The sequence below is a fragment of the Calypte anna genome, chromosome 14 (genome assembly GCF_003957555.1).
Source record: "Calypte anna isolate BGI_N300 chromosome 14, bCalAnn1_v1.p, whole genome shotgun sequence".
NCBI classification, from domain to species: Eukaryota; Metazoa; Chordata; class Aves; order Apodiformes; family Trochilidae; genus Calypte; species Calypte anna.
This window is the reverse complement of record NC_044260.1, coordinates 11,342,686-11,357,044: the sequence shown is the minus strand read 5'-3', so window position 1 is coordinate 11,357,044 and position 14,359 is coordinate 11,342,686. Positions and strand designations below refer to the sequence as shown.

Sequence of the window (14,359 nt, the reverse complement as noted above, 5' to 3'; positions counted from 1 at the left end):
AAATCCTCTGTGCCCTTGGGGTCAGGGCTGAGAACTGTCACTAACCAGAGGAACGGTGTTGGTACTGAGATAAACACCACCTTGAAGACAAAAACAAGCAACAAACCCTCACCTGCATTGTACACTTAGGAAACAGGCAGAACTAAGTCACCATTGCTTCATTCAGCAACCTTAAAAAGTTCACATTTCAACAGAGTAAACAATGACATTAGCAACTTGTCCTGATTGCAGCTTTTCATCTGGTTTCAGGCTTAAGGAAAACTTCTAATTCAGAAAGAAAAAAATAACATTTTCACCATTTCATAAAGTGTTTATTGAGGATGGTAACACAGGATAAATCATGCAACAGCTCAGTAAAAAAAGGGAATCATTTAAAGGATAAAGAATGATAACTGGTGCTGCTGATTTTGAAAAGTTTATAAAAAAAAATACCTTAATTGTCCAAAAGTGACATCAAAAAACCACTTGAAGCCGAACATGGAAGTTGCTTATAAAGCATTCATTAAAAAGAAAATGTAGATACTGTTTAAAATGATCACCTACAGATTACTGTAATCAACAACTCACAAGTCTCTTGTTTCTACAGCTGCAATGGTGTAGCAGGGCTGTATGTTCAAGATATTTAACCTTTTCCTGAACAAAGGATACAGTCACAAACATTTGCCACTGAGCAACACAACTGCATCTCTTACCCATCACCACCTGTACTGCCAAGGGCTTTCAGTACTGGGATTACCTTCCCAAACACCGTGGCAAAACAGGAAAGGGCCCATCCATGTGGCCTCAGGAGACTTCTTTACTGTCCTCTTGCCATCAGCCTGTTTTAGAAGGGGAACAACTACAAAATGTGACTGTCCACCTTCTGGCACCAACATATATTTTAACTCCATGTCAGCAGATGGCACAAAGACTGGGCACCAGCACATCACATCAGACATCGGTGGTTTCAGATTTAGAGTTGACATATATTCACCTTTTGGAAAAAAAATAAATATAGTGGAATGGAAATTGAATCAAGGGGAAAGAACAGATGACTACCATCCATCAAGGATGCACATATCTGTGCACTGAAAAAAAACAAACAAACAAAAAACCAAAGAAAAAAACCCCCAGTCATTTCAAAGAACTTCTTGAAAATTAAAAAAAAAAAAAAAGTTTGCACTTGTTCCTGGTCATAAACAATCTCACAAAAATCTCACTTTTGGAACTATTCCAATTGAAACCATACACTGAACTTATTAATACAGTATAAGTTTCTTTATGTAAAAAATCTTTATACATAGTAATAAAAAAGATAAAGGCAAGATGCATCAAACAGAAATCTGCTGGTTGTTCTTCCTCCGTTCTTACAGAGCCGCTGATGACTACCTGCACTATAAAGAGCTGTGTTTCTGACTTTCTGTCTCAAGCATCTTCACCTTTGCTTGTGATAAGGATCGTTCTGTCCAAGCATCCCAAAGGACAGGTGCTGCTGATGTTTGGGTTTTTTGGCACTTACGCTGGCAAACTGAGTTTCTTTCCCTTGAGTACTGCAAGGAAAAGCAGGAAAGAAAACAATTAGCAAAATGAAATGTGATCTAGGAGAAGCACACACTCTTTGAACATCAAGGGCACAAAGAAACACAAGTCACCCAGAGTCACTTTGTTACAAAAGGGTGCACAGCAGACAGTCCTCCCAAGCTTGCCTCTCTCTCAGTATGTACTGGTAAAACTAGGATGAATTAACTATTCCATTCCTGCCCTCTTGTGGTACCCTGGAATCCTCACTTTTCATCCTTGTAGGACATACCAGCCTATGACTGCAGTTTCTCAAGACTTACAACTATAATAATAAAGCCCCACATAGCTCTGTAGTTCTGTGATGGAAGATGGAATGTGAGCAAGGGCAGGATTACCAATACACCCAGAAGAAACGACTGCTTCTGTGCTTGGGATAAACTGAGACATCCAAAATACTTCGCATTCTTAAGGTACTTAAAACACTGAGAAGGATGTCTCTTAGGTGTGGAATCTGCATGAAACAGAGCACACTGTCAGGAGAAGCATGAGGATCATGCTTATTGGGGGAAGGCAACAGACACATGTATCTAGCCATGCTTTACATCTGCAGTTAAGTTTATCAAACCATTTACACATTTATATTCTATCCGTACTCGAAACAATCCTCAGAAATGCCTCACACTTGCAGAAAGTGTATTTCCTAAAACTTATCAAGGAGATTTCAGTGATAATTTGCAAACAGAATTAACAACTTAGTAATGCTGATACAGCAGATCCCTATGAACATGCTCATTCCAGAACCTGAAGCTGGAAGTTATTGCACCACTTACCTTTTGTAACGTACAAATAGAAGAAGTCACAGTAAAGGACAGTCTGGACCACACCAGCAACAACAGCTATGAGGTCAAAAAATCCCTCAAAATAGTAGCGCCAAATCCAGTTGACTAAGTACAAGGCACGGTACAGACCCAAGAAGAAAAGATAGTGAGTAGTGATGGTCTCTGCTTCCCCAGTTTTGCTGATCATAAAAAGTTGAGGGAGAATGGCAACCGATTCAAGGTAGATGGAGAAAGTCCACAGTATCTGAAAGGAACAAAAAAAGCCCACAGGTATATTTAAAGGTCTCACTGACAAGAGAAGCACAGAAGATATCTGATTTGGATTGACTTTTCACTCTTTGACAATGCTAAGAACAGGTAGAGTATTTTGGCAAACTACCCTTGGTACAGGAAACACTAACTGAATGCTTCATTACCAACCACAGAATGGTTATAAGGGAACAGCTCTCTTGGCAGCCATCAGACTCTCCAAACCAGCTGCTCAGTGAACTGCCAGGCATAGGTTTATTACTTGTGAGGAAATTTATTACTTGTGAGGAAATTTATGTGCATCTGTCAGAGCAGGATTCACAGTACCATGAAACACAGCTTATGGAGATGGTGCTGTAAAAAGGTGCAGGGAAACTGAAGCCCTTTTTTCCCCACGTTCTCCCAACTTTTTTAATCTACTGATTTAAAGAATAAGTTAATACAGAATAAAATTTAAAATGTTTTGAAGTGTTGCAATTAAAACTCCTTTACTTTCTGGTAGCATTATTTAACTGAAATAAATATAAAACCATATCTCAATACACTTAAAATAAGCATTTAAAGTTACTTTTATTTTGTGTGAAAAGTCACCTCCTTGAACTCTATACAATAAGAATTTTAAATATTCTTTTTCTAATAGGAAAACACATAGCTGCATTTCAGATTCAATGCTATTCTTTCTAATATTCTACACCATTTGTGATTCTACAAAATTTAGGAAGTATTGTAATTCCTTTTATTTCACCAGGTGGCACAATTATTCACAAACTGCATTCAGGGGCATTTCTTTAACAAACATAAGCAAAGGAAAGATACCTTTGAATTATTATAAGCATCAGAATATACTGAGGAAAAGATAGTCTTCTGCTTAATAGAATAATCAATGTTGATAATAATGTCAGTCTCATGAAGTGCCTTAAATTTTCATGGAAATCTATACTGTAAAGCTTCATTAAGGAAACAGGATTAGCCTGAACCTAGTAAATACAGGCATCTTTCAAGCATTCCTCAATAAGCCTAAAAATGCACATCTTCATCTTCTAAATTTTTTTTGAGAAAAACATATAATCTCCTGCCCCAAATCAACTCACCTCCAGAGGAGAGAAGTCATGATTGACAAGAAACGAGAGTCCACCAACAGGAACTATCAGAAACTCCACTCTGAATGTATCATGGTTTCCATCATAGGTGGCTTTGAATTTCATGTAGATCAGATACACAGTGGCATATGAGCAAGCAATGTAGATAAGCTAAAGAGAAGGAAAGAAAAAACAAAACTTTCAGAGGTTGCAGGATTAGATCAAACTCACTGAACAAAGATATTCTCAGGCACCAGGAGAAATTAAGTGCTGTCATTTTGGTTGTTTGCATTGTTTGTTTACATGCTTTTGCAGTTTCAGGCTATCTGGTGATACTTTACTTTCCTCAGCAGGTAATAATTCAAAACCATGACTCCAGGCTAAAAGTGCCACCTTGCCTCTGGCTGAACTGCTTCTCCAAAGTGCCTTTAAATACCCTTTCCTGAGCAGACAGAAATAAGCAGCACCGGCCCAAAACAGTGACAGTAAAAATGTCATTGTGCACATTGTGTCACTGTGCACAGTCAAAATGTGCACACATGCATGCAATAATGATGGAAGGGGACTTTTTACCTTCAAAAAGCCTGGGAGCAGTGTGGCTCACTTGGACTCAGCCAGTTAACATATCACAAATTAGCTGATTTGATTTAGACCTTTAAACATCCATAAAATCCGAAGAGTGGCAAGTGGCCAATGTTCTCCACCAACCAACAGGCCACAAAAACTGCAAAACTAACAGACTGATAGAAGCACTGAACCAAGATTCCATTTCAATTTCAGCTGATGTCTAATGTTACCATTTTTAATTGTTATGGTACAGTCAACATAGCTATTCCCCATGGAACAGGCAAATAGACTTTTTTTTACCTAGAAAATCCCAGAATCATAAGCACCCCAGCTGACTAGAGATAAAGGACCACAGGACAAGATTTCATGGAATCACAGAATCATCAAGGTTGGAAAAGACCTCTAGGATCAATATATTGGCATAGGGATATTCCCTATATATTCAGATATAGGGAATCCCTATTGCACATATAAACTAATCCTAATTGGTCATAAAAGATACTAAGAAAGCATGAAGGAATCCCAACTCCTTATTTAAGTTTTCTTCGAAAAAATTATAGTGTGTTTTGGGACATTAAGAACGTTTTCATTTTTAAAGATACCAAAAGAAAAGAATGGTAGAAAAATGACTGTCAAGTGCACCAGCAGAAATGCATCCAATACTCAAATACAGGAAGCATGAAAAAGAAACTGTAATATTGTAATACAGAATGCTACAAATCACAAAAACTAGTCTGCAGGTCATTACAAAAGGCACACACTGCCAATTCCTGTATTTCTGCAAATATTCCTGGAACACTGAATAAACTCATTTCTCTAAATACCCAATGATCACTACCAGACAAATAAAGTTGGCACCTGTAGTTTAATATTTCTTTTAAAATTCTGATTAAAACCCTAACTCTACAGAAACTAACCAACTTTTTTTGCTGTCAATTATAGCATTTTCCTCAGATTACAAAATTCATTTAGTTATGCTGTGGGTGAGATTTTTTGCATAGTAGTTCAGGTTCCCTACAACCATATACTCCTAAATATATGGAGATTGCAGATGTGTTTGGGACATTCAAGCAGCTTTGTCTTGACAGTACAATAATGGGCTCAAAAGCCAATTACATCTAACACTCTCTCTAACCTTTGAAACTGTTAACAGTAACTTGCTTTTATTTTGCAAGTTAATACTGGATTTGAACCAGGGACCACTCTTTCACTGGAAAGATTCAGTTTAGTACAGTATCACAAATATAATTTCCTATGTTCATTCCTTTTCTGGGTAGGAGGGCTGCAGAACAAAGACATGGGCATGAAACCAAATCACAACCAATATTAAATTGCAAAAAAACCTAGCTGCTCCTTTAGTGCACCCAGCAGTAGCTTTCATGTTCCCAGAAATTACATGGGAAAAAAGTTTGGGTTTCAAGAATCTTTTATTTACTCCACAGTTCTCCACCTAGACTGTTAATACTAAACCTTAAGCATACGTTTGACTTGTTAGAAAACAAGGGTGTGAGTAGGGTTATGATCTAAAAATTTTATTTTACTATATTATTCCCCTAATTCTTCAGTATGTTTTATATCACTGACCACCAAGTCTTTCCTCTTGGCAAAGTTATACTATCCTCTTCAACTAACTTTGAGAGCATCAACAAAATAAAGGACCTGGATTAAAAAGGTGTCTGCTCTGACATCACAGATGCACCACCCTGTACTGGTGCCACAGACCTGTTGCACTGTGCCAGGCAACTGTCCTCTTTTCTTGTGCACAGCACCACAAACTGCAGGCACAAACAACAAATAACAAAACTGACTCTGAGCTTACTAACATGCAGTGGATAGGCAAAAAGGGCATCATCTGATGCAAGCAACATTCCTAAAAGCACATTGCTGTCAGCTTCTGACCAGACAATAGCTACAATTCTGGCAATGCATTCTGAATACTAATTTACCTTGTAATGAGTAAAAGATTTACTTAACCTCTAATGTCTCAACTGAGAAATACAATTTATTTGAACCATTTTCCCAAAAGCTTTTACTTTCAAAAGCCAAACTGGCATTTGTTCTAAATGTCCTGTCCCCAGAGAGTTTTTAAAAACTACATGAGGTGTGTAGAAAGACATAGGATTTTGAGTCCATTTCCCACATTCTTTATTCAAAGCCTATCTAGAACTTATTTCGTATTAACTGTGCAGTGGGCCACTTAAAGAAGCTTTCATTAATTAAATTATGCATTCTGCATGCATTATTACTAGCTTTTCTAACTCATTGGTATACTCTACCTTCATAGATGTGTTATACAATGAAATGAATGAAGTGAAGAGGTCCAGATAACGGGTAGTGAAGACCACTGCAAACAGAAGCTGGCTTTTCCCAGAAATACCTAAAGCAATAAAGGAAATAAATCATTACTCACAAAGCAATGATGTGCTTTAAAACACTTGGTGCTAAGGATGAAGAAGAATATATCCTTTATTTCTAACCAACCTGATTACAAAATTAGTACAAAACCCAAGCTTCCAGAACTAAGCTGTACAAACAGAACTTTAAGTTCATGTATCTCAGTTCTGTGAATATAAGTTACCTACACATCATTATACTGGAAAAGGTGCTAGTGCTACACAAGACTTGGAAGTCACAGCAGAGACCTCACAGGTGGTATTATTGTAGATGGCACTATCTGTTCAGCATTATCATTGGGCACTGTGCAGCAAGGCTGCATTAGCTTTCCTTTCTCAGAGTGCTGACACATGCCTCAGTACATTTTTCAGATCCTGAATAGTTGGAGAGGTACAAGGGCAATAGATACTAAGGATCCAGTGATAATTAGAAAGTATGTCAATACCAACAACATGATTTTAAAGGAATAAATTGATTTTAAAACATAAGGCAATTAAATTCAGAAACTTAACTGACAACACGGTGTAGGAAAGAATTACTAAATAGCCAGAAACAGATGTAACTATGCACTATAACAATATAAATAAAGAGAGAAATCACTTAAAATGACAGATATCTACACTGCATCTTCAAATGAACTTTCATTTTCAGGCCAAAGCCCCTGCCATCAAAACATTTGTTCGTACTTCAGCCACTGAAGCAGAGTTAGAGGCATAAAAGCTTTGCACCATCAGTCACTAAAAGCTTCTGGAAACTGAGGTGAAGCATTGCTCCCTAATACTGATGTGGTGGCATGTCACAGCAGGGGGACAAAACAACCCAGCCTGTGCCTCTATCTTGTTACTCCAATTATTCTTGTTTTCAGTCATCCAGGGTGAAAATACTTTAATCTGTCCAGCTAAGAATGCAAATACTGTACAAAAAACAAGAGGGAAATAGGCTTCCTTGGAGAGGGGTAGGATGCAAGGCTGAAAATCCTTGTCCCTTTAACAGACATATTTCTCAAGAAGACCTTTATGAAGAGTGCCATAAAGCAATTGAAGCAAAGGTTATCTGCTATGATTACTGAACCCCCTTTTCACTGTGACTTAAGAAAACCTGAGTGAGGTGCCCCACTGAAGGAACTTTATATTTATACATAAAGCACAGGAATAGCTGAAACAGTAACAATTAAAAAGGGGTTTTATTTGTAACTTACATATGTGAAATGCCTACTAATGAGCCTAATATACTACCTGAAGAACAGCTCAACTGCCTGTAAGAAACTGTAGGACAGAAAACAGCAATTGCCTCAAAACTTACAGTTATAGAGACTGTAAAACTATAAAAAATAATCTGTAAATATAAAAAAAAAAAACAACAACCCCCCCCCAAAAACATAAAAACTCACCAAGAACCAGAAACCACTTCTCAAAGTTTAGGAAAAAAAAAAATTGACATTTCTTGAACTGGTACTAGACCACAGAGAGAGCTGCAGCAGCAGCCTTGGTTGCAGCCCAGGTGTGCTCACTGACATTACAGGTTTGACAGAGCCCTGCTCTCATGCCAATAAAACCTCCCAGAAAGCAATGCTGCCTTAAGGTCAGGACCCAAAGGACAAAGAAATCCACCTGGACAGATTACAGTACAGCACCATGCTACAGCATATAGTTACTTTAAATTATTTAGCATGGTGCTTTCTTTTAGTAAAGAACTGTGAACAGGAAAAAAAAAAGGATGTAAGATACAGTAATTACTGAAAATGTCTATAAATGTGCATCTGGATATATAGTCACAAAAATACAAGCAATATCCTTGACACATTCCTCCAAGCTATTGCCAGCCTCACCTTCCCCCTAACTCAAAAGCTGAAATTTTTATTAAGACTTCCAGTACTGAATTTTGAATCTTTAGAACAAGTCAAATGCTCCTGAAACACATCAAAAGCCAAGTTTAAGCTAATTTTCAAGTTAAATAAGATAGTCAGGCAAGGTTCCCAGTTTAAACCAAAGACCTATGGAGAGACAGACAAACTCAGAGAAAGCACTAGCAAAAACAGGGGGAGTAAATAGGTGAACACTCTGCTGTGTGAATTTGACCCACTTAAAAACTTTAGGAAGGATATCAATATACCTATCCCAGCACTGCCCTTGCCTCCTGGCTGGTAACTGCAATATACACGACTACACTGTATAACACTGCTGTTATTCTCATCCCTCTCCCTTTCCTTTTATTCCCACAAACTACTTAAGTCTTAAGCTAAATAAACACATTTTGTTTTCTTCTTCCCAAGCTCTACAATCAAATTTTACAATCAAACCTTTCAGTTTTGTTCCATCCTCACACACGGAACTTCTCCAACTTCTGCAGTTCAGCTTGGCTTAAATCAATAATATGAAACTAATTCAAAAGCTCAGGTGATTTTTCAGAGCCAGGGAAGACAGCAGAGCTGAAATTAAGTATTTTCTCATCAGCTTCATTCTGCTGTTGTGAGATGGGTACATAGCAGTAGGCAGCAGAAGAGGCATCCAGACAGCTTGGCTGTCCAGTGCATACTATGAACTGTATATCCCTATGGCAAAGTGCTGTCTGAAGTCTTCAACACAGCATGAGTGTAGACACATAAAATTATGGGGCAGCTACATTACCTAGCCAAAGTATTATATATTTACTAGCTACATTACTTTATAAAGTATTCATCATACAGTCTGACAGTCTTGCAACTGCAGGTCACCTTTAACATTTCCCAAATGACACTGGAAAAAGCCAAACAATTTTCAGGCAGTAATTCACAGAGCAAACAATCTGATTTTACTTGGAATGGACTAGAAAATATAGTCTGAACATGACAATGTTTGAAAACAAAGAATTCAAATCTTATGAATTCCCTGATCATGACACAAAGTCAATAATGGAGTTTACCTGCTACAGTCTCCATGGATCCTAGTAATTATTTTTCAGCTATTATTTGCAGTGGCAAACATCTTTCCAAGTTCTAAATCTGGAAACTCAAATAATCAGTCATGCAAAAAATTGTTTCCCTGCCAGCTCTGAAATCATGACTTGATTTGCTCTCCCCTTGTTCTCTTTTCAACATTGTGGATAAATTAGCAGGGGAAAAAAAAAGTCTGTCGAACACTGAAAACATGGACTGCTTCATAAAGCTGATTATCCTAACCTCACCTGTGCTCCTCAATTAGAGTCACTGCTTAGGAAAGAGAACAGGGACTGATGTGTCTTCAGGAAACAGCAGGTTGCAGCAGAGGTACACGGGCTGTCTCACTCTGGTTTCCAGCTGCTTTTACAGGCCCCAGAGCTCCTCTTGGAACAAAGGCCTCAGACACACAGATGCCACCAGAAGAGAGGAGTCGGCACCATGTGGTTTGCCAGCTCTTCATGGATCACAGCCTACAGTTTAGCAATCAGTTAGAAGCCTTTATTTATTTTTTAAGCTTCTACTGGTTCAAAAGTACACAGTTAAAGCAGCAGCTGGTCTGCCCGTTCTTCCTTAGTCACCAGTAACCACGAGATTTGTTTATTTAATTTATTAACTGCTCTATGGAGAAGCCCACTATCAAGAGTCATTTAGCTGCTGCTCAATGTTAGTAAATAAGTATTTAGGGTTATTGTTGTGTATGACTTTACAAAGGTATTTTCTGCCAATATATATTTATTAGCAGAAACCACAGCAACAACTCCAATGAACAGGTTGGAGTCCCCATAATAATATTTCATGCTGCCTTGAGGTGCTTTTCTTATTCTAGACAAACCTGTTAGGCCTCAGACATTAATCTCATAGGAGTAAATCCAGATCCATGCCACTTCTAAGACATAAGGCAGAACTAAAGACAAGTTACCAATCCCAGACAAATGCATCCCCATTTCATTTTTTTTTTTCCTCAGGAAAATAAATGAAGTAGAAATTTCTAATGAAAGAGCCTAGACCAGAATATTTGGGTTGAGGGACACGGGCTAATTTGCTAAGGTGAAGATCTGAGGGTCCTACTTAATACAGGCCCATTTACTTTTTTGTGTTGGAGAAAGCAGTATGAAAAATAATGATTGGTATGAGATGACTTTCTTATGAATAAGTAATTCCTAGTAACAGAGAGCCTCAATCAAAACTGACTTAAAACAGTATCAGATCACTTTTTGAGCAGAAAGATGGGACTAGGTTACATTGTACTCGGTATGTAAATAACTTCTCATCCAAAGGTCACTTAAGAATCTCTTGGCTGAAACCCTATTTGAATTTTAGCCTTGAACTACTATTTCTCATTTTCCTTCTTCAGACAGTGAGAGATATTCGGTTTTTAGATCCTTAACTCTCTTATTGTCTGTAATCTTGACATTAAAGCAGAGGATAGAACTCTACAGAAGAGCTGGAGAAGGCCAGGTCATTTTCCTTCCAGATTCAGACAGAATTCCTTATCCACTAGAACATGAGCCAGGGAAGTTCATGAGGAAGGAGCTCTTATGCTCCATGACTTCAGAAAAAATAGTTCTGCACTACTGTATTTGGACTGTGGAGTAATTTTCCTGAGCTCTCTTGTAAAGTTAAGAACAGTTCCTACTCCAAGTGTGTTTAAAACCAAAAGCTGCTAATTTACTATTTTTTTTCCTTTTGCACTACCAAGTGATTAACAAAAAGAGGCTTGACATAACATACAGAACCTGTACTTCCTCTTACCTGCAGTACAAATCCCTTTCACTTCCCCATTCTCAAAGTAATCCCTCATGCTTTCAGTTGAAGATTTCACATATACATCTAATGTAACAGCATTAACTCGGTATTTGAACAATATTTCATGTTAACACATGGCAGACTGATTTCAAGAATCTCCAATCAAGATTCCTGCTAACCAAGGAGGAGTGCACTGGAGAGAAGACAAAGTCCAAGCTCAAGCTCTTCAAGAAGAACTCACCCAGTCCACAGCAAAAACTGTTTTTTCAGGGTCGGTGGCCTGATCCATGTAACACAGAAAGCACAGAAATGTCCATTTTGAATGGACTCCTAGTTTTCCCAAAGAAAACAGCTATGCTGCAGTTTTAAGAACTGCTTGCAGTTCCCTCCAACCACCACACCGTAACACTACAAGCGGAAAACAAAAAAACAACCAAAACCGAACCACATCACAGGGAATTCTCCGAAGCACGTACAAAACACGGAGGGGACAAGAAGGAGCATTCTCCCCGTTCTCCCGGCGGGCAGAGGGGCGGCGGAGCGGGGCCACCCCCGACGCACGGCCCGGACCCGGCTCCGGCTCCATCTCCCGCCCGCCACACCTCTGCCGCTGCCACGTCAGAGCAGGCCAGGATCCCGACGGGAAGCTCTTCATTCCAGCCTGGAACCTCTCTCCGACAGCTTCCTACTGCAGCTAGCCATGCAAACAAGAAAACACCCCAGGAGCCTTGTAACCACGAATCACAGTTTAATTCTTACCGCAGAGCGGTAAACAAAAGGGAAGAGGAGGGCGCGTTACTCAGCCGCGAATGCAAACCAGTGCGGAGGGGGTGTTGGGAGAAAGGGAGAGAGCCAGGGGAAGGAACTTCAGGATCTGCAAACTGCACGTCAGCTACTCCCAACGCTGCACCAAAACCAGAGCGGCGCTGGCAGGTGCCCACTGAGAGCGCAGATGGAAAGCTGTGCACGGTGTCAGGGAAGGCGAGAAAAATGAGCTCCGTCCCCGCTCCCGATTGCGGCCATGGGCGGGGGGAGGGAGGGAGGGAGGGAGGCCCCGCGCCCCCCCCTTCCCCAAACCTGCCTCTCCATTCATTCTCCCGGTGCCGGGCAGTTACATAAGGCAGGAGCGAGCTCTCGGGGACAGCCTCGGTGGCGCTCGGGGATTAAAAGTACAAATAATGGCAGCCCCCTAAGCCTTTGACAGAATCACTGATGCTACGAGTCCCAGCCCGAAGGAGGGGATGCGGTGCCCCCCTCCACCCGCTTCCCCACACCCTGGCTTTGGAGGGGAGCAAGCTAAGGGGGAGGTCGGTCAGGACGAAGGCAGAGCCCTTTCTCTCCGGCGCTGAGGGAAGCGATCGACCCTTTTCACCTGCTAGGGGAGACTTCTACCCTCCCGCCCTGGGGCCTTCAGATGGCGCCCCGGAGGACGACAAACCCAATCCCCCGCCTCTCTCCGTTTTACCACAGCCGCCTCCCGGGCAAGTGGGGCAGGCGGGAACCCCCCCCGCGCTGCTCCGCAGCCCCCCCACCGTTTGGGACGAGCTCTCCTCGGGGAGCGATCCCGAAAGGCAGGCAGAGGCGATCGCAACACCCCCCACCGCGGTGAGGACGCAGCCATGGCGCTCAGCCCCCCAGAGAGGTTTCCCTGAGGCTCCGCGGCCCGGAGCTGCCCGGCCGGTCCCCCCGCCCTCCCCTCACCCGCCCAGCGGCCTTCCGCACGCACCCGCGCAGGAGCGGCTCTTCCAGATCTTGAGAAGCAGGATGATGATGGCCGCCAGGTGGGACAAGTCCCCGGTGAGACGGAAAATGTTCATGGCGGCGACGGCGGCAGAGGCGGCACAGCAGCCCGGAGCCGGGGAGCGAAGATGGCGTAAGCTCAGCGGGCACCGAGCGACGTGGCCCGGGGACGTGGCCAGACAGCCACCGCGCCCGGTGCACCCTGGGAAACGGGAGGAAACAGCTCCGCCCCTCCGCCGCCTCCCGCCGGGATGGCGGAGCCGTTAGCCCTGAGGCGAGCGGGTCCCGCCTGCCCCGGGCAGGGGACGGAACCGAACCGAACTTATGGCTGCACTCAGCCACCTGGCGCTGCGAGCGGGGCGGCCCGGGCCCGGGTGGCAGCGGGGCCTGGCTCCCGCCGAGCCCTGAGGAGCGGAGTCCGCGCTTCGGATCCCGCGCACGGTGTCCGGCGCCGAGGGCGGCGTACGGAACCCTGAGGGGTGGGGAGAGCTTAAACTTCCAGGGGAGGAAAGGAGAGAGCCTTTGTTAAGCGGCTGCTGCGCGGGTGAGGAGGCTCCGCCAGCGAAAGAAGCGCCCGGGAGGAGCGGGAGGGAGGAACCGCCGTGTAATTGGGGATCAGACATGGGGCGAGTGGAGCGGCTGATGCTCAGTGGCTATCGGCGTGTTCTGTGGAAAGGAGCAATCGACTTGGTGCATATTTAGTAGCCCAGGAGAGTACGAGAAATCTTCCGAGGAAAAAATAGCAATTACTCCTTGCAACAAGGTTTGCAAGTTAGGATGCTGCCTCTTTGCAGTCCTGAATCCCTAAGCCTGAAAGAGGGCACCAACAGCAAGGGGGTCCTGTCAAAGAGGTCTCTCTTAAGCACTACTGTAATAAATCTAAGGTTCTCTATTAAACAAACAAACGACCCGAAAAAACCCAAAACAAAACAAAACAAAAAACCTTTGCTTTTTATATAACATCACACAAGGGTAAGTTATTTCTTTAATATATATATATATATATATTTTTTTTTTTTACACCTGTTGAGGAAACAGCAAAAAGACTTTACTGGTACAGAAACACATACAGAAAACTTCCCACAGCAAAACGTTACGTATTGTTCAAAAATTTATGAAAAAGATCCTAACTGCAATCTCTAATTTTCTTGTTTAAAATGTAGCATAACCATGGACATCTTTAAGGGGCTTATATATTCCCTGAAAGAAAAGAGAACTGATTAGTAGGTCCTGTTGAGTTTATCTTTTTTAAATGTACCCACACTGTGACAAAACCAAATTTACTTATTTTCAGAGACTAGGTATCAAAGCCTCTTAAATCACTGTGT

General features: G+C 41.8%; 1 protein-coding gene across 2 annotated transcripts; it reads right to left on the bottom strand.

Annotated features, from left to right (window-relative positions):
* Positions 1–289: 289 nt before the first annotated feature.
* Positions 290–13,240, bottom strand: KDELR2 (KDEL endoplasmic reticulum protein retention receptor 2). 2 transcript variants are annotated; one of them, XM_030459644.1, is made up of 5 exons: positions 13,018–13,240; positions 6,511–6,611; positions 3,680–3,838; positions 2,331–2,583; positions 290–1,529 (listed from the first exon to the last, which is right to left on the bottom strand). In XM_030459644.1, the coding sequence occupies exons 1-5, from the start codon at positions 13,106–13,108 to the stop codon at positions 1,495–1,497; spliced, it is 639 nt and encodes a 212-aa protein (XP_030315504.1). In that variant the 5' UTR covers positions 13,109–13,240; the 3' UTR covers positions 290–1,494. The 2 variants fall into 2 exon arrangements, with proteins under 2 accessions (XP_030315504.1, XP_030315505.1); XM_030459645.1 differs by lacking the exon at positions 13,018–13,240 and adding an exon at positions 11,768–11,854.
* Positions 13,241–14,359: the final 1,119 nt, after the last annotated feature.

What these genes read in the sequence shown, in the direction of transcription:
- KDELR2 (XM_030459644.1), bottom strand. Translation starts at nt 13,108, where the DNA reads ATGAACATTTTCCGTCTCACCGGGGACTTGTCCCACCTGGCGGCCATC. An exon ending in TGTATAACACATCTATGAAG is followed by an intron (nt 3,839 to 6,510) that starts GTAGAGTATACC and finishes CCTTCTCTTTAG; the next exon opens with CTTATCTACATTGCTTGCTC. An exon ending in CTATTTGTACGTTACAAAAG is followed by an intron (nt 1,530 to 2,330) that starts GTAAGTGGTGCA and finishes TTTTCCTTGCAG; the next exon opens with TACTCAAGGGAAAGAAACTC.